The 19894-nt window shown below is 36.6% G+C and overlaps 2 protein-coding genes across 4 annotated transcripts; both read right to left on the reverse strand.

The window, feature by feature from the left end:
* Positions 1 to 624: 624 nt before the first annotated feature.
* On the reverse strand, positions 625 to 5097 carry LOC144708687 (protein PHR1-LIKE 2-like). Of its 3 annotated transcripts, none has more exons than XM_078582106.1 (7): positions 4990 to 5097; positions 4689 to 4886; positions 2298 to 2374; positions 2163 to 2217; positions 1444 to 1519; positions 1297 to 1366; positions 625 to 1086 (listed from the first exon to the last, which is right to left on the reverse strand). In XM_078582106.1, the coding sequence occupies exons 2-7, from the start codon at positions 4849 to 4851 to the stop codon at positions 799 to 801; spliced, it is 729 nt and encodes a 242-aa protein (XP_078438232.1). In that variant the 5' UTR covers positions 4852 to 4886; positions 4990 to 5097; the 3' UTR covers positions 625 to 798. The 3 variants fall into 3 exon arrangements, with proteins under 3 accessions (XP_078438232.1, XP_078438233.1, XP_078438231.1); XM_078582107.1 differs by lacking the exons at positions 4689 to 4886; positions 4990 to 5097 and adding exons at positions 3905 to 3989; positions 4158 to 4175; XM_078582105.1 differs by having other exon boundaries at positions 4689 to 5083.
* Positions 5098 to 7909: 2812 nt separating this feature from the next.
* On the reverse strand, positions 7910 to 18137 carry LOC144708870 (portal protein). Its single transcript, XM_078582318.1, has 19 exons — positions 18015 to 18137; positions 17129 to 17500; positions 16692 to 17050; positions 16287 to 16408; positions 15475 to 15636; positions 15292 to 15394; positions 14609 to 14714; positions 14416 to 14526; positions 13778 to 13941; positions 13591 to 13708; positions 13150 to 13374; positions 12770 to 12960; positions 12090 to 12257; positions 11774 to 12008; positions 10407 to 10565; positions 9541 to 9747; positions 8742 to 8936; positions 8280 to 8351; positions 7910 to 8191 (listed from the first exon to the last, which is right to left on the reverse strand). Exons 1-19 carry the CDS (start codon positions 18060 to 18062, stop codon positions 8078 to 8080), a joined length of 3231 nt encoding a protein of 1076 aa, XP_078438444.1. The 5' UTR covers positions 18063 to 18137; the 3' UTR covers positions 7910 to 8077.
* Between the last annotated feature and the right edge of the window lie 1757 nt (positions 18138 to 19894).

Here is a 19894-nt window from a genome sequence, read left to right on the forward strand (position 1 = left end):
GATACAATGTTTTGTTGATGTCATTATGATTATATTTTAATCTTCCGCTAAGAATCATTGTTAACTTTCATCCATATCAAGGCTCTAGAACCCCGCATCAACTACATCATATAAACATATGTTGATTTCTAATTCATTTAGTCTCTTGAACTTGTAGTAATTTCTGTGCCACCCACTTTACTGTATTTTGTATTTAATTTACTCCAATTGAACAGAAAAGAGCCCTTTAAAATATAAAACATTTAAATTGTGGGTAGGAATGCTGGATTCAGACATTTTATACATTTTTTGTTGTCACAAATCTGATACTACACTTTTCAGATAAAAACCATGTTACATTTTTCTCAGTATCTACCTCTTCTCTCATCCTTGTATGAAAGATTATTTTATTTGTCCTCCGCTTAAAATGTATCCATGTCCTTTGACAAAATGGCCAGAGAAACAATGGTACATCAAATTACAACCAAGATAAGGACATTCTGACGATTAATGTCAAACCCAAGCTCAATCACTAAACTTTTGCGCCAAATCTTGGGATTTTTATGGCATATCATCCTTGTGTGGTTGACTTGGACTTTGATATAGAGATTGGTTTTGGGTTTGGGCTCAGGGTACACATAGAGAGAGATTGAAATAGAGATAAATTGATGTAGAAATAAAATATAGAGCGAAGGATAGAGGTAGAGGAGGTAGAAATATCAATAGAGAAAGAGAGATAATGTATACATATAGATAGAAAGGGAGGAAGAGAGAGAGGGATGGACAGACAGAGAGAGAGAGAGAGAGAGAGAGAGAATCTCAAGGGCCGGGTTCTGTCTTCAAACCAAGCAATCTCCGGTGGTAAGGGCTTTCTTCTGGTGGCATGCCAGTGAACCATGGTGCTTCTGTGGATGTAACTGAAGGCCCCTGACCGAGGCCGTTATCATTGACGCCAGCCTTGGTGAGGAGGTCAGCCAGCTCCGAGCCTGAGACATGGATCCCCGACGTCGACGCGATCTGCTCCACCGCAATCTTGATAGCCCTCTCAAAAAGTGAGTTAAGATACTTCTCTTGAGAATCCATCCTGATTTGTAGGTGCTTCTCCACCTGTTTGGAGCCCATCCCATCAGAAATTACTAAAACTTAAGATTACCCTTTTAATTTTTTCTTTATATTTTAAGGTGCTGCATTTTATTCAAAATTCTCACGGTGATTTTTACATTTTTTCTCCCAGGAAATTGAAGAAACAAAGCTAATGGTGACGACATCAGGACTGTACTGACAAGATCAAAGGTGAAAGTCAAGAATTGTATTTACCTCCACTTGTTCGTGGAGCCTTCTCTGAATCTCCATCTGTGCCCTCAAAGCCTCCTTGACTTCGTTACCTCTGTAAGTTTAATGAAACTTTTTAGAGGAACTTTTTGTTTTGAAGAGAAATTATTAAGAAAAGAGGGAGAATCTCACTCGTTTGCATCTCGCAATTGCACTCGAGGAGAGAGAGAGTTAGTGCTGCTGCTCGGACCTTCCATTGGATAAACAGCTGAAAGATGATAATAAGAGAAAACTTTTCATGATTTCGATAAAGAAGTTACCCATGAGTTAGAAAATAATAAATAAACAATAAAAAAGTTTCGCCCAATACAAGATATAATCAGAGTTAGTACGGACTAATTTGCTTAAAATTCACGCTCATTCAAATTCAAATGATGCATCTCATAACAATGATTTTTTACAAAATTAAGAATTCCATCTTTTGAGAAATAGGCAAATGAATAAAAACGAAATCTTATCCCCTCTTCGCTCATCGAATAAAATTTGGTTTTAAAAATATCAATACAATTTTAGCTCCAAAAAAATTTGTGCAAATGAGAAACGTAATAGAAGACTTGAAATATATCATTGCTGGCTAGAAATTAACACGTTAAAGTGTCATTTCAAACTCTTTGACTTTTAAACATAGATCCTTAAATATAGAGAAAAAAACATTTTTTCAGAAAAAAAATTAGTAGAATATATTTTATACACCAACTAAATCGATCAAATTTATACGGTTGAAAGAATGGTGATCGATAAAGTATGAATCTCCGAAACACGAATCAAATCCAAACATTAAGAAAACCAAGCACACAATTGAATATTTGTTTTTGAAAGAAGCACACAATATAACATAAATTTAAGCTCACCATCCTTTGAGGGCTCGCTAGCTTCTTTATTAGATTGTTTGCCCAATCGATATTTCTGAGGATAAGTCAAATATGAGGACCATACTTTCAATAACTTAAAATCGTAACTGATGGAATAAGAGATATCTCCGTTACCTGTAGATGACTCTTCAAGTGAAAAAGAGTGAGGCCCTTCACGCCCATTGTCCGCATGATCGTCTTTGGCGTCGCCTCTGAAACGTCACAATTTGGATTCAAGATGATGGGCTAACGCAAATATTTTATTGATCAACAGGATATTGTCAGAAAGACTCAAATTTGGGGATAATACAAATAAATAGTTGCCATGAAAAATTATTAACCTCATGCCTAACAAATAATATCTCAGATAAAAGCATACAGTAAGAATGTTGGACCTAGCAGGGTGGGCGGAGGGAGAAGAGGGAGATAGACAGTCCGACAGAGAAACATAGAGAGAGAGAGAGGTAAAGATAGGGATAGACAGCGACGGAAAGGTACATAAGACAAGGATATACAGGGACACAGAGAGAGAGAGAAATAGCGATAGCGATAGACAGAGAGAGATACATACAGACAGGAATAGACAGAGCAACAGAGAGAGAGAGATAGAATGATAGACAGATAGAGATAGCAACAGACGGAGAGAGATACATACGGACAGGGATAGACAGGGACAGAGAGAGAAAGATAGCGACAGACAGAGATACATACATACATGGATAGACAGGGACAGAGAGAGAAAGATAGCGACAGACAGAGATACATACATACATGGATAGACAGGGGCAGAAAGAGAGAGATTGAATGAGAGAAAGAGATCGAAATAGAGACAGACAGAGAGCGATACATACAGACTGAGAGAGAAAGAGAGACCGACGGGGATAGATAGAGGGAGAAAGAGAGATACATACAGACAGGGGTAGACAGAGAGGAAGAGAGAGACAAAAAGACAGATGGATAGATGGATGGATGGAGAGAGGAGAGAAAGGAGAAAGGAGATAGAGAGAGAACAAAGAGAGAAGGAATGACAACTATGAGAAAAGAGGGCAGTCAATAGGTCATATCTGAATAAACAAGGACTTCATTTACAAAACCAAAACCATTAGCAGCGACCAGTTTACGGAGTAAAATTCATTTATTCTCAGGGAGAAAAAGATAAAAACCATTTAAAACCTCAAATCTATTACAGTATTATAGCGGAAGAAAATTAATCATAGAAAAAGTAAGCTCACAAAAACATCAATAATCAACATTAAAACAAAATTAAGGTTTCACAAGTGCCGTCCTTTAAAGAGCGGCCAAGTTTAGGAAATAAAATCAAATAAAAATGCTTGAATTCACAAAAATATCATCAACTTTAACTTAATTGCAAAGGGATTTCGATCTGTCTAACAAATCAACACTTAAGTTAAATATTTACCAACAATGGGAAGTAAAACTCAATTAAAAAGGTAAGTTAGTTCCTGAACACAATAAACTAAAATTGCTAAAATTCACAACAGTGCAACCAAGTTAAAGTTATAAACATGGGAATTTCCATGTATTTAACGAATCAAAAGATGCCACATAAAATATTTACCAACAATGGGAAGTTAAATACCATTAACGTGGGCAAGTTACTTTCTGCACGCTATAAAATAAACTGCTACAATTCACAACAATGTCATCAGATCTAACTAATTAAACGTAGGGATTTAGATCTATCCAACAAATCAACAGTGGCCAGATGAATATTTACCAACCATGTGATGTAAAACCCCCAATTAAGGAGGTTAAACTACTTGCTGCATGCAATAAAGCCGACAATTCTTGTGGAATCCGGGGAGACTGAAATTATGAAAAAGAACAAAGGCATATGATGCGAGAAGGGGAAGCAGATTGATTGAATTTTTAAAACTGCATTACTTCACAGAAATGCCATCAATTCTAACTAAAAAAGATATGGATTTCGACCTATCTAACAAATCACCAGTTGGCAGATAAATATTTACCTACCATGGAATGTAAAACTCCCAATTAAAGGGGATAAGTTACTTTCTGCAGGCTAACTTTTTCTCTCTCCGAAACTGCTATAATTCACAGCAATAAGTTATCTCTTGCCATCTCTAAAACTGCTATAATTCACAACAATGCAATCAGCTCTAACAAATCACATAGGGATTTCGATCTATCTAACAAATCAACAGTGGCCAGATAAATATATACCAACCATGAGATGTAAAAAACCAAATTAAAGAGGATAAACTACTTTCCGCAAGCTATAAAACCGAACTGCTATAATTCACATCAATGCCATCAGCTCTAACTAAAAAACGTTGGGATTTAGATCTGTCCAACAAATCAACAGGGGCCAGATAAATATTTACCAACCACGGGATATAAAACCCAATTAAAGAGGGTAAGCCACTCACTGCACGCAATCAAAAACAGATTATTTTTTTGTGAAATCAAGATAGATCTGAAACTCTGATAAGAAACAGGGAATATCCGATGAGAGAAGGAGAATCAGATGGATTGAAAACTTACTTTCGGGTCCCCCGAGCTGCGCAACGGCGTCTACAAATCTCTCATGAAGATCGGCAGTCCATCGGAGGCGGGGCTTCGGATCCGCCGTAAGCACCAGGCTTGGGCTGCGGCTCTCCTCCTGAGAGATAGTCGCTTCTCTTTGCTGAATCAACCCAGGAAACATCTCCAGCTCTTGAGAAGACCAACAACGGAGAAAATCTGTACAATCGAAGTAGAACAAGTGAATTATTGTTGGATTTTTGGACTTCCGGATGAGATGGGTAATCTCTGATTGGAGAAAAGTGATGTGGGGAGTGGTCACATCAGCTTATAGCCCGCAGATTACGGCTGCCCACTTCGCTGGGAGCAATAATAGAGCAAGTTCTAGAGAGAGAAAGAGGTGAGCCGGGCAGAAGTCTAATGGGTGGCCTTGGACGGCTTGAAAACTGGTTTTATACTTCTGTGAATGTATCTTTTCCTTTTTTGTTGAGAAAAAATAAGTACACTGATCAAAGCAGAAGAACTTGAGAGAAGTAAAAACTCCAGCTTTGAGCCATCCAATGGGTGGCATTTGATGGCTCTAAGATTGTGTTTTTACTACTGGAGTGATTTCTTTTCTTTTGAGAAAAACCAAGTAAAATGTAGAACCGTGATTTGAGAAAGGTGACAGGTAGAAGAAACTGAGAGTAGTAGTCAAGAGGGTAGCATTAGATGGATCAAAGACTGAGTTTTTACTTGTGTGCATATTGTTTCTTCTTTTGAGAAAAATAAGTAAAATGGCCTTAGTAGATAACTTCAAAGAAGGGTGATTTGAGAAAGGTGACAAGCAGAAGAAATTGAGAGTGGTACTCAAGTGGGGGGGGAATTATATAAAATTAAAGACTTGAGTTTTTACTTCTTGTGTACATGATGTTTCTTCTTTTGAGGGAAAATAAGTAAAATGGCCAGAGTAGAGAAGTTCAAATAAGGGTAGTTTGAGAAAGGAGACAGGCAGAAGAAAATGAGGGAAATAGTCAAGTGGATGGCATTAGATGGCTCAAAGATTGAGTTTTTTTTTTTCTTTTAATGATTTTTTTTCTTATATCAAAAATAAATAAATGGTGAAAGTAGAGAACAAATATGGGTGATCTGAGAAAGATGAGAGGCAAAAGAAATTGAGGTCAGTTGTCAAGTGGGTGGCATCACAAGGCTCAAAGGTTGAGTTTTTACTTCTTTTGTAAATGTTTTTTTTTCTTTTTTTGAGAAAAATAAATAAATGGTCAACGGAGAGAACTTTGGATAAGGATGATAGTGAGAAAGGTGACATGCAAAAGCCAGGGAAGTAGTCAAGTGGGTGGCATTAAACATCTCAAACATTATTTTTTCCTATTTATTGAATAATTTTCTGTCTTTGAGAAAAAATAAGTAAATCATCAAAGTGGAAAATTTCAGAGACACACTATTATGAGAAAGGTGACACACAGAGGCAAGCGAGGCAAGTAGTCAAGTTTGTGGCATTAGACAAAGCAATCTCCTCTATTTTCCTCAATCATTCAAGAAAAACTCTCTAGATTAAATGATTTATTTTGAGCAGATGTGTCCTTCAATTCTTGTGTTATAAATATTTTTTACACATCCTTATGTGCATCTGCCATTGACTTGACCTAAGCTATATTTGAAATAATCTATTAAAGTTGAGAAGTCAAAACTATACATAATTTTTAATCCACTTAGAATTATTTAACAGTGATAGGATGAGATTCATCAATCCTCGTCTACACGATATTTCTTCCATTGGTAAAATATATATTTTAGAGAAGATAAAAGAAACAAAAAAATCATGAAGGTTGGTTGGGAGTATGTGAACAAAAGAGGTGAAACTTTTATTTTTATCTGTGAAGGATAATAGAATAAGTAAATTTCCATGGCAATCTTTTTTTGTCCAATTATGTTATCACCAAGCATTACACATTAGGTATCTTAGATACATTAACTATTTAAAGGGAGGAGGGTGAATTGAGAAATTAAATTTATTTATAGTTTAATTATTGTGTGTGACTTTACAATTATTCTTCGAAACATTACTCATCCCTCTTGGTATCTATGTTCACTCTATTGGAATATTAACAAAAAATAATACTAGATATCTAAGTATCTATTTTTTGTCATGGACTGGTTTAGACTGTCTCTATCTCATGTCTTGGGATAATCTTTTTTTTACTAAAGCCTCCACGCACGTTCCCTCCTTTTACTTAGCCCAACAGAGCCAAATTTCTCTCTGGCAAAATAATTGGCTCAAGTCGATAGGCATTTAGGATTGGCTGTAAATTTAGTTAAATATAACTTAAACATATAAATAACATATTATCATATTCAATCAGGAAAATTAGGTTTCATTTTTTATGCATAACAGGCTACTGATTAATAATTTTAGGTAAATCCTATCAATATTTATTTGCATTTTTATTTGACTAATTCACATTTATACATGTTTATTCACATTTTTTAAAACATAAATTTAGTGAAATAAATAAAATAAAAAATTAGGAAATTGTCTGTTTTGTGTCCTTAAGAGCAACTTTATAAACATGTGCTAGCTTAGGTAGGGGGAAACATATCTAGGAAGTTTCTAAACCATTGAAAATCTGATAGATAATAAGGCTTTTATCTATGTACTTACAATTTAAAGCCTTGTATCAAGTACTTTAGGTGGAAGATCAGGACATGGGTACTATAGTTTTACGATGTTTGGCCTATTCTCTAATCATACCCGAGGTTTACTTTTTCCCCTTTGCTTCACATTTGACTGCCAATGCCAAAATATCTTCAAGATATTATTATATGATTATCATTTCGACCCTAATCAATGTCTAGTAAAAACTCAGATTGTGGTTTTTATCAAATTAGGGTAAAATGTAGCATACCATCCACGCTAATTATATATCTTTTATTTGATTTTTTCAATTCTTCTTTCATTTTCTTCCCTTTTGTCAGAGCGCTTGATTAGTATCTTTTCTGCATGTCTTTACAGACTTGTACCGGTTAGCTTCTTTCTCAGAGAAAAAGTTCCCAAAAATAAAATATAATTTATTTCTACAGCTTTATCTTTCTTGTCTATGGTAACTAGAAAATAACTCATATTATAAGATATCATGCCTGACCTAACACTATGCTTTAATTTTTTGTAAGATATTATATAATATTTAATCTATTCACCTTGCGCCCTTTAAAATGAGGAACTATCAAGTCTACTTTCAAAACAATTCGTCAAACAAAATAATTTTTATTCCAGCACTTGATTTCATAAACTTACAATGAATAAGCTTTTATAATATGGACAAAATAAAATTTCCCCCAAATAAAAAATATTATTGGAGAAAAAACTATCCCCAAAAATTAAATAATTAATAGCCATAAACAAAAGAACAACCTCACCTGAGAATCGACCGCGCCTCCACCACCGACCGCGGTGGCTCGAGATCCTTCTCCTGGAGAGAATTCCCCAACAACATCTGCATCTGAGAGGCAAACAAGTCTTCCAATACCTGCAAAGTCAATGTCAACACATAAAGTCAACTCCAAAGTCAACACCCAGAGTCAAAGCCTGAAGTGGCGGCAGGTCTACGCGCTTACCGACAAGGCATGGTCTGAGGCCCTGTACCAGACCCTGTTCTCCTTTCTGCTCTCCAGGAACCCTAATACAACCTGAAATACCAAAAAAAAGGAGAAATGAATACTTAACTGAAAGGAGAGTACTCAAAAATTACTTATTCAAGAGTTTTTTAAAAAAGAACTTAGGATTGCATGAAAAAGAATTAGGAAGAAATTAAAAAAATAAATGACCCAGAAATTACTTTAAAATGAAGTACTTAAAACTTACAAAGGAACCATTTCAGAGCTAACAGTGTAATATTTTACGAAGAATCATTCGTAACAAACACTTTGAGATTACTTGGAAATGATCTTTTTACAAAGAATAACTTGAAAGTAAATATTTTAAAAATGTACTGCAAAATAAGAACTTGGAGAGGAATTTCTTGAAAATGAATTATTACTAAGAAAACACAATAAAAGTAGATTAAAAGATTTTGATACCTGGCCCATCCTGTCCCAAAGGCCGCGACAAACAGTGACAAAGATCCTGCCGGAAAGGCAGCCATGAAGGTTTCTCATGGAATCAGCAAGTTGCAGCCTCAACGGTTGCATTCTCTCCCTGACTTCCGCCTCTCCGTCTGTCTCCCTCGTCTCTTCCAGCACTCTCTTCAGCCTCGTCGCTCTCGCCACCTTTGCCTTCAAAAACATTAAGAATATATATTTTTTTGAATAACAAAAAAGGCGGTCACCCGAAAAGGGTCGGTAACCACCCTGAAACATTAAGAATAATGTCAACAATTATTACAGTGATTAGGATGAAAACAGAAAGAATCAATGATGATAATCATGATGCTGCAGCTCAGATGATAATAATGATAACAATGATGAGAAAACTAGTATTGATAATGAAATGATGACGTTAATAATGATAATAAGAATGGTCAGAGTGATGATAATGAATGATACTAATGATGATGATATTGGTGATAATTATAATAATGATGATTATAATGATAATGGGAATTGTAGTAATAATGACGATGGTGATGACGACGATGATTATAATAATGATGGTCATTTGATGATGCTGATATAATTAATAAATATGATCACAGTGATGATGATTATAATGATGATGATGATGATGACAATGCTGATATTAAAGATGAATGATGATGATGGTGATTCTGGTAATAATGATGATGATGTAGATAATGATAATAATAATAATAATGACGATGATGATGATGAGAATGATGATGAGGATAATTCTGATGATGAAGATGATGATGATGCTTACATTGGCGATAAGTTTCTCAACAATTGCTTCAACATAGTTTTTGAACTTCTTCCTTAGCAGAACGGTGACGCCGTTCATCTGCTCTCCGAAGGTGGATTTGCCATCGATGGCGACGGTCAATGCTGGCTCCCAGGATCTCAGCTGATGCTCCACTTTTACATGTAATGTGTCAAGCATGCGCTTCACAGTGTTTAGAAACGACCCCAGCTGTGGTTTTCATGAAAAACACTCGCATGAGATAGTGAGATATAAATATGAATAGATGGACAGATTCGTGGACAAGTGAATAGGTGGATAAATGGATGGATAGAATGGAAAGGCAGAGAGGAAGATTCATGAACAGACGGATGGATAAATGGAAGGACAGATAGATAGATGGATTGGTGGATGAAGAGATCTGCAAATAGCTGGATATATCGATGGATTAATAAATTAGTGCATAAGTGAATGCATAGGCTGATACATATATTGATAAACGGGTAGATAGACGAACAGATGGATGGCCAGATTAACGAATAGGCAAATGGATAGATAGACTGATAAATGAAAATGGATCGGCAGATCAGTAGATAGATAAATAGATACATAGATGGATGACAGCTAAGCAGATAAACGGATAGATGGATAGATGGATAGATTGAGATATAAAGTTAGCGACATACATAGATGGATAGATTGAGATATAAAGTTAGCGACATACATAGATGGATAGATTGATAATTAGACCGATGGATGGATTGATAGATTGAGAGATGGAAACATATATGAATAGACGTCGATAGATGCCTGGAAAGATTGATATATAATCAGAAATAAGGATAAATTGAAGGATAAGTTATTAGGGAGAGGGATAAAAAGAGAGATACCTGGTCTGGAACTTGATAGATGGGATTGGACTGACGTCCGGTGAGCTTCTGAACATGCTTCTCGAGGAGTTTAGGAAAGCCATCTCGCAGAGGGGCCAAAATTTCTGCGCATTGCTTCTCTAAGGTCTTCATGATCGTACGCTCAACATCAGCAACAGCCTTTACACAAAAAAACAGCAACAATGAGAGAGAGCACGACGGACAGACAGAAAAGGAGAGAGAGAGAGACATAAGATTTGTGAGAGAGAAACAGAGATAGGGAAGTGAAAAAAGAAGAGAGATATAGAGATGGACAGACATAAAAAGGGAGAGAGAGACAGAGATATATAAAGAGTTGTTAGAGAGAAGTATGGAGATAAACAGAGAGGAGACAGAGATAGAGAGACAGAAGAAAGATATAGAGACAGACAGACAGACATCTGACGAGTCATTAGAGAGGAAGAGAGATCAGGAGAGAAATCGAAGAGAGATATAGAAACAGAGAGGGACAGAGATACAGAAAACGAGATGCAGAGAGAATCGTCAAAGAGAAGTAAAGAAATATGCAGAGACGTAAACAGAAGAGAGACAGAGAAGAGACAGACAGAGATATGTTAAGAGTTGTGAGAGAGAAACAGAGAGCTTCATAGAGAGAGAGACCATATAGAATCTAGAGAGAGAAAGAGAGAAAAAGAACAGTTTACAGCTTCTAAATGGAGAAAGAAACGGTGACAGAGAGAGACAGACTAGAGAGATAGCTTTAGTTCAGGGACGCGGACCGGACGATTTTTTTGTCCCGGGACAAAAAAATGGTCCCGTCCAAGGGTATGGACGAAATTCGGGACGAAAATTCGTTCTGGGGACCACCAGACGGCACGATTTTCATCCCCTGAGACGACAAAACTGTCCGTCTGGAAAATTCGTCTCGGACAATGGACGGACGAATGTGGACGAAAAACCGCCGGATTCACATCCGGTTGAAATGTTGCCACGTGGCCTCCATTTGTTGAAATGACGCCGCTCAGAAATAATTATACATATGTCCATTAGGATTCTCTCTTCTCCATATTTCCCTAGAAACTTAGAAAAATCTATATTAATATATTAGATACCAAATGTTTTTTTTCGTCCGGGACGAAGGGCGGGACGAAAATTCGTCCTGGTAGGACTGGACGGGACGGTTTTCGTACCGTCGGAATAGTGGTTTTCATACACAGAATCTGGACTTCGGACGGGACGAAATTCGTCCCCTCCATCGTCCACATCTGGGACGATCCGGAACTATAGAGATAGCTAGATAGAGAGAGAGAGGCTATATACACTTAAACAGATAAACAGAGAAAGAGACTATGTACTTACAGAGAGAGAGAGAGAGAGGAACAACTTACAGCTTCCAGATGGAGAAGGTAATGGGGCCAGCGATTAATGACAGCCTCGTACTCAACCAATGCCCCCCTGATCTGATCATACATGCTCTCCACAAAAGGAGACGTAGAGTAATTTGTCAGAGCCCCAGACCAAGCCACTCTCTCTCCTCTGCACTGCTCTACCAACCGAAGCCTCGTCTCTTCAATCCACACCATTATATAATCGTGGAACAGCTCCCTCGATACCACTCCATTCCTGCTCACAAAATCAACAAATTCAAGCTCAAAATCCAAATTTTGAATTATTTCAACGTAATTTCTGAAAAAAAAAACTTACGGGATTGCCCACGCTTGAAGATCTCTTTCAAAGTCCGCAGAAGCGCTGAGAAGATCTGTCACGTGGGCGGCAGGGCCGAAAGGCGGGCAGGCCGCAAGAAAAGCCCGCAGTCTCTTGCACAGCTCAGAGCTGTAGAGAGATGCTGATATGCTCGGAAGATCTATAGAGCTGAGTAGAAGAAATTCTTATAAATTAATCAACAGATTTTGCATCATACAGAAGTAAGCTATTAAACTATTAACAATAGTAAAATGTCATTAAAGTCTTCAGGAGAGATGGATTTTGCATGAGGAAAGTAAAATAATAAATAATAAATAAACTTTTACATGATAAAAATAGCAAAATTTTATGTAAAGAGAGATGAATTTTACACTATCAAAATAGTACAGATAAGCTTTTCAATATGTTTTCCGGAATACAAATAGTAGATTTCCTTAAACAGATTTTATGTCATTAAAGGGTTCAAGATAGATGAATTTTACGTGATAAAAATAACAAAATAAATAATAAATAAACTCTTACAAAATAAAAATAGCAAAATTCCTTAACCCTAATCAACGGATTGTAGTTTACATGATAAAAACAACTTAAAAGGCGCTAGAGAGATATATTTCACACTAGACGGTCATTTTAAAAAGGCTCTTGAGAGATAAATTTCACTTTATAAAAATAAATTAAACCTGGGGAGTATGTGCTGATTATGAATTTTGATGTCCGCATCGATCTCCGATCTGATGCTTAAGCATAGGCCCTTCATTTTGTGATAAGCGGTGGAGATTGTGACTGGGTCGCTGGTTAGGCCTTCATTGTTGACTAGGACGAACTCGTCGGCCTCCATCATGCGCCGTCTGCACCTGTCGGCTGCCGCTGCCTTCATAATTAAAAAACGGTTAGAATTAATAATTAAAATACTGGTGAAAGACATTATATTGCGCTGAACATGAACACCACTAATGCGTGAAATTTAATTAAGAATATTGTCATTTAATCCAAGACAGGAAGTAATGAAATTAAACTATTTTCCAAAAAAATATAAGATTCAAGATCAAAATCCATTTACCTGAAGATATTTCCTCAGTCTGGTCTGGCCCTCTTGAGAAAGTATGTCATGTAGGAGAACATACAATTGTACTGCTGGAGCCAAGGCTGAAGGAGCAGTCTCCGACAGACGATGGGAAGACTCAACCAATCCACTCGGAGTTTGATCATCCAATGACTTATAGTTTGTGAAGGTACTCGCCAGAAGTTTGTCCACTTGAGATTCACATTCTAGGAACAAGTTTTTCTGCGTGATTTATTATCCAATCAGTTAAAAACAGTTAGGTGTCTTTATGCTTTTATGATGAAGGGAACACGAGAAAATAATTTAACACTTGAAGTTCAGATGCATTATATTATTTATTTCATTCTTGTCCTAGTCACAGAAGCTTGAAACATTCGACGTTCTATAATAATCATAGAAGCAATATAATTTTTTTTAGGATTTTTCAAGAACAGATACCTCCTGCCTGCTAAGGCTGTTTGCATGGCGAGCTTTTACCACTGGCAGTAATAAGTCGTGCAGCAACTCCAAACAGTCCTTTGTTGGTGTCGCCAAATTCATAATATATGAAACATATCTGTTGAAAGTTACACACGATTCATCCACTAATCCTTATCCACAAGCTAAGAATTTTCGTGAAACATACCTCAGCTTGGCGTACGCATCTGAAACTCCGTAATAATCGGCGAATTCGTTAAGAAGCCACTTCCATGACCCCTCGAGCTTTAAGTTTCGAGGACCAATACGTTGTGCACGCATGGCGGCCTCCAACACCGAGTCAAAAACCACAGTCTCTCCCACGTTACCACCCTGTATTTGTCAGAGCAGCTTATTATTAACGTTCACCTTGTTAAATTTAATGCAAGAACTAGGGGTCTACATCAGCATGATCTTTGATCGGTCAGTCAAATTTTTATATCCATTAAAAGAGCTGGATGGTGATCTGATACAAAAGTGATCGAGATAACTGTATGGTTATCAGGTAGAAAATTGTGATAAATCCTACAACCTGAGATCGATATAATATTCTGATAAATCAAGATAGCTGCATGGTAATCTGATAGAAGTCTTTGATAAATCCTTCATCATGAGATCATCATCTGATCATCTTGTCGATAAGAACAATTTTATCAATCAAGAAAGCTGGATCGTGATCTGATACAAAATTTTGATCGATCCGACGTCCTCAGATCATGATCTGATTGTCCAGTCAATGTGATTGAGATATAGATCAATCGCCGGCCACTAACCAAGAACAAAAATTGTCAATCTATGAGAGATTACCTTTAGATTGCCCGTCCCAGCATAGGTACTCAAGCAGGTGACTGAGAGTTTAATTTTCCCAACGCAGTCATTGTCTCCACGTTGGATTGGCCACCACTGAGCTTTGTCTCCCTTAATAATAGTAAAGAATGGTTTAACTTTTTGTGAAGAATATTGCGAGAGAGATTTTCTTGAAGAAGGTATGGTTGCATACGGGGTTCTCACTCAGTGATGAAACGGGAATTATTGCTCGACCTTGAGAAGCTTTGCTGGAATTTTGGACTTCAATAACGATGGCATCTCCAAGGCTTTCGGGGTAGCTGCAAGTTGTTTAATCATGTGACTTCACATTGGATAAGATGAAAAAATAGTGGACAATTTTTTATCAAATAGTATTTGATGAAAATTTTATTTATATATGATTGCACTTTTTTAAGGAGAAACGGGAAAAGACAATATTTGGAATTTGATAACAAGGATTTATGACTTTAATTTCAATAACTGTAAAGGATCTGGAGCAATCCATATCTATGAAGAATTATTTGATGAAGTTTTTCTTCAAATGGGTACAGAAATATGTGAATAGTTTTTTTCAAGAGAACCAGACACAAGTAAAATACTGAAGGAGTATGTTCTTTGTTTATATAGAATTTGGTACTGGAAATTTGTGACTCGTATTTTCAAGTACTCTGCACATATTGGGTAATCCATAGATATGAAGAGGTATTTAACATTTTCTTCATAAAATGGATTGACGAATATGTGATGATCGATTTTGAGGAGAAACAGATATAAATTTACGGAGACGAAAATAAAGAAAGGCCATGTTCTTTAATTACAGGGTAAAACTAGAGTTTGGTTATGTTAAGGGCGTTATCTGCAAAATTGAAGACGTACAGGACATGAGAATCTCCACTTCCTGGTTGCAAGCAAGCAGCTGGAGCCTCATCTTCACTTGATTCTGTTGATCTTCTCAGAGACAACAGGCAAAATAAAGAATCTGAAATGAAATATTTTATTAATTTTCTGATTAAAAATGGCATAAAAGACGAATAATATTAGCTTGAGACGGTAATATACCTTCCTGCGCAGATGGAGATGGCATGGCTTTTAGGGTATTGATCTGAGTCCTCAACAACGCTGAAGCTTGTTTAACGTAATCAGCTCCAGACTTCATCAGCAATGCGCGAGGCGAGTACTCTCCTTGAAATTTTCTCAGGGGCAATAACCGAATTTTCCTAACTATCATTCCCCAATCACTTAATCAAATTAACCACTTGGATAGGTTAATAAAACAAAGGCTTCATTGGTTATTGAGTATTGACTGGTAACCACCGAAAGAAAACCGATTATATTTTTCATGATTATAAATATTGCAAAAGGCATTCGGCTGAAAATGGCGTTTGTGGATGATGACGAAAACCACCATTATCATTGACAACCCGTCACCATCATCATCATCCATAGCATGACTGATGATGACAATATTGTCATAGTGAGAGTGACAGGTGACAATCGTGCGACAAAATCGTGATCCTCATCCTACTTCCGAACACGAAACGATGATGACGATGATTATTTCTATCGCCCTCTTTGTTTGTGAATGACGGGTATGATGATAGCTCATCATTATCCTATCGTCATTGCTATCAGTGATGGAGAGCATTAGTACAATATATCAAACTTTGAGTGGTCTGGTCAACTCTTGATCCACAAACTTTGACTTCGGTCAACTCACTACCAGACATAAGAACATGTCCAAGCCATTAATAGAATTTAACTTACGAACGTGGAATTCATTATGAATACAGAACCATAAATATGAAAGAGGACATGAAGACCATCAAATCCGGGTTTCTGAAAAAACATAAGATAATCAAAATACATCAAACCTTCAATCTTGATCTTTTCAATCGTCTTCTTCTCTTTCACGCCACTTGATTCCTTGGGGCTGTCAAGGGAATTCCCATTCCTCAAATTGTGACCACGCGGTTGCAGCAAGAACCGTTGTAAACTGCATAATCAAAGACAAACTAACGGCTACTTATTCGAAATTGGAAGAACATCTATAAGCTGCAGAATTGAAGACAATCCAACGGCTATTTGTTTGAAACAATAACAAAGAAGTCTCGTTATTAAGGCAATCAACGCACCCGAAACAGCTCTTCAGGAGAGAAGTCATGATCAGAGGTTCAAATTCGAAGAAGACTTGAAAAAATTCTCCATCGGACTCTTTAATTAAGAAATCAACCCAGAAATTCAAAGAAAAAGCAACGGTATTAGAACGATCAACCTACCCGAATGCGTTCCTCAGAAGAGAACACTCATCTTGGAGGAAGTGCGGTGCTTCCATGCAACCCCTTGACCAAGCATTCAGACATAGTCGAAAACAAGCATCGTAGGCGACGAACGTTTGCCAGGCATTTTGGCTGCTACTATGATAGTTAATTAATTCGTCACCATGATCTTCAATCTGAGGTTTCATCTCCGAAGAGACCTTCTCCGGTGCCGTGTCCTTCATTTCAATGGCGTCTCCTTCATCTTTCTCATATTCATCTTCATGTTCATCCTCACAAACGCTACTGTTTTCTCTTCCAATCTCAAATATTGGAGGAGCGCTCGGGGCTGATGCCAAATCCCCCGTTGATTCCCGAACCTAATCCGAAATTGTGCATAAAAAATCATAAATTCGACAAAACTGATCTAGGACTGAAGTTAAAAAGTCTGATCTTACTCTTGATTCATGATTAATGGCGTAATTTGCTGCTGTTGTCGATGGAATTTCAATCTTTAGGGTTTCCAACGCGTGAGATCTTACTAAAAGCGATGGTTTCACGTAGGACTTCACCTCCTCATCGCTTGATAAAGGGCATTCTTCCTCAATGGAATCCGAGTAACTGAGATTTACGACACTTAGGGCTGAGGCGATGCTCTCTTCATCATCGTTGAGATCGGCGCTTAAACTTGGGATTGATCCGAGCACGCCGGGGATGAACTTCAGAGGTGGGAGAGGGACGATCGACGACGGTCGGTGGATGTTATTCTTGCACAGAGATTGTAAATCTGTTGCGATAGGAGACCTCGGCTTTTGATCGCTATCGCCCCCCTGAAAATCAATGTCCAAATCGAAGAGTCGAAACAAGATTAAGTTAAATACTATCGATTCGTTCAGTGATCACTGAAAGAAACTGGGGAGAAGATCACTGGAAGTTAACCCCTCGAAAAATCACTTTCCAAATCGGAAAATGAAACGAGATTTCCGTCAATTCGATTGATAATATCAGGAGGAGAAGATCGAAGTTTCCTGCAGCAAAATCTATCTCCGAATCCCAAAGTAGAAAACAGGATTTTTGATAAATTCGATCTGTTCGAGAATAACTGGATGACATTGAGGATAAGATCCAAGTTAAACAAGATTTAATTACACATGAACGATCCGTTCAGTAATCGCTGAAAGAAATCGAGGAGCAGAAGATCACTGGAATTTAACCCCTAGAAAAATGTCTTTTCCAATTCGAAAAAATAGAAACGAGATTTCGTTCAATTCGATCGACTCGTTCGAGAATAGAAAGAAATGTAGAAATTATTATAAATAGAGGAGAAGAACATCGAAATTCTACCCCCTTCACCCAGCTGATGGCGGCCTCGTCGAGTCCTTCTGTGAACATTCTTCTCTCGATCCTCGCGCGAGGAAATCAGTGAAGTTTCGGAGCGAGCAAGAATAAACAGTATTTATATACCGCGACAACGAACTGAACGAAGTCCGGAAACTGTTTCGATGCAACGGCTAAGTTTTTTGAAAGGTTGTGGAAATTTTTTCATGCCCTATAGTACTGTTTATTGTGATTATATCCTTTTTTACTAGAAGCTTCGGTTTACCTTTCCACGTGTCCCGAACGGATGACGCAGGCGGAACGGGACGACGCACGGTCCGACTATGCGTCCCGTCCCGAGCCCATTAAGAGAATTGTGAATGTATAATTGAAATTATAATAAAATAGAAAATTATAATAAATGCTATAAATATACTCTAATTATATAAGATTTGACTTGTGGAGACAAAAATTATAATAAAGTGCTATGATATTTCCGATGGGAAGTCATCACTTCATGATGGAAGTGATTTATCTGTGAAATGCATTCGAATTACAATTAATCCATACATTAGTTATTTTGCTAAAATAAAATTTAATGGTAATTATCCATCATTTGTGGCAATTTTCAAGGGATAGTTTCACTTCAAGTTGATCTATCTGATTTCTTTCTCTTTTCTGATAGCGTTTTTCTATGAACTTTTAAAGAAATGAAAGTATGTATTGGAATTGTATTTTTAAACAATTCCTTGATAATCCATTTAGGATTTCAAATGAATTTATTTCGATTTTATTCTTATACTTATTTATCTGAGTTTGTTTATTTAAGTGGTATATTTTGGAAGCAAGCAACAAAATATTATTGTTGCTATTTTGAAATTGTGCTTAAAATACCTGGTTTAAATAGAATTTGATGGCTCCAAATTTAATTTGAAATTTAAGTTCTTCCTAATATTTTGTGAAGATGATTTTATACTAAATTATTTGGGAGCTTGTCTCGAGAATTATTCTTATATGATTAATTTCATAAAACTCAAGAACATTGTTTTCCAATCTCAGTGTGTCTTATAGAAATGTGTGAAATTTTCATCTGATTTTCCTATTATTATTTGTTTAGAAACCCTGTAAGTTCTTTCAACACTTCTGTCTTAGGGACAATAAGTCTAGATGATAAGTTCTCATTGATAAGTTCTCACATGGTTAATAAAGGTCAGAAATTCCAATTAGGTTATAAAGCTACTTGAACAAACTATTATTCGAAAATGGAATAAATAAATTATATTTCCTTTTTAAATTAGTTCTTGATACTAGTGGTGTAACAGAATGCCATCTCAGCATAAATAAGATTGATAAATTCCTCAGTTTACTGAGAGTATTATGAATGGATGGTTTATGTAATCGTCAATTCATAATACTCTCACTAAACTGAGATTATAATATCAGGGATTGGCGATTACTTTAAACAGGTTGCTTTTGAGATCATTCGTGTAAAATGCTTAAAAGATTGCCACTTATATTTTACAGGGCACTCATCAAATTGTAATGTTCACAACATCATGTGCACACATATAGTCTAGGGATAAAATCCCACGTAATTACATTAAATAAAATTATACTAGACGATAAAAGAAACAGAAATTGACTCCTAGACTCGAAAATTCTTTTTTTTCATGATTTTACGAAAAGTAGCTCACATAATGAATACCGAGCCCAATAGAATATAATTTTTGAAAAAACCGTATGACATTTTCATGATACTATGCTGCAAAAGACATTTAATCTTGTTCGTTCCTGTCCTCTGCACCAGAATAAAACGAATGAATTACAGAGAAGAAATCTGTTTCAGATCTGTGCTAAAACTTTCCTTGAAAGAATTTTTTTCGGTCCAATCAACTTTTTTTACACGT

The sequence above is a fragment of the Wolffia australiana genome, chromosome 10, assembly GCF_029677425.1.
Source record: "Wolffia australiana isolate 7733 chromosome 10, ASM2967742v1".
Classification (NCBI taxonomy): Eukaryota; Viridiplantae; Streptophyta; class Magnoliopsida; order Alismatales; family Araceae; genus Wolffia; species Wolffia australiana.

Excerpts from the sequence above, each read along its gene's own strand:
- LOC144708870 (XM_078582318.1), bottom strand. The coding sequence starts at position 18,062 with ATGTTCACAGAAGGACTCGACGAGGCCGCCATCAGCTGGGTGAAGGGG. Across the intron at positions 17,051-17,128 it reads CCATTAATCATGAATCAAGA|GTTCGGGAATCAACGGGGGA; the intron begins GTAAGATCAGAC and ends ATTTCGGATTAG. Across the intron at positions 8,192-8,279 it reads CCTCAGACCATGCCTTGTCG|GTATTGGAAGACTTGTTTGC; the intron begins GTAAGCGCGTAG and ends TTGACTTTGCAG.
- LOC144708687 (XM_078582106.1), bottom strand. The coding sequence starts at position 4,851 with ATGTTTCCTGGGTTGATTCAGCAAAGAGAAGCGACTATCTCTCAGGAG. Across the intron at positions 2,375-4,688 it reads GCAGCTCGGGGGACCCGAAA|AGGCGACGCCAAAGACGATC; the intron begins GTAAGTTTTCAA and ends GTGACGTTTCAG. Across the intron at positions 1,367-1,443 it reads CAATTGCGAGATGCAAACGA|AGGTAACGAAGTCAAGGAGG; the intron begins GTGAGATTCTCC and ends TTAAACTTACAG.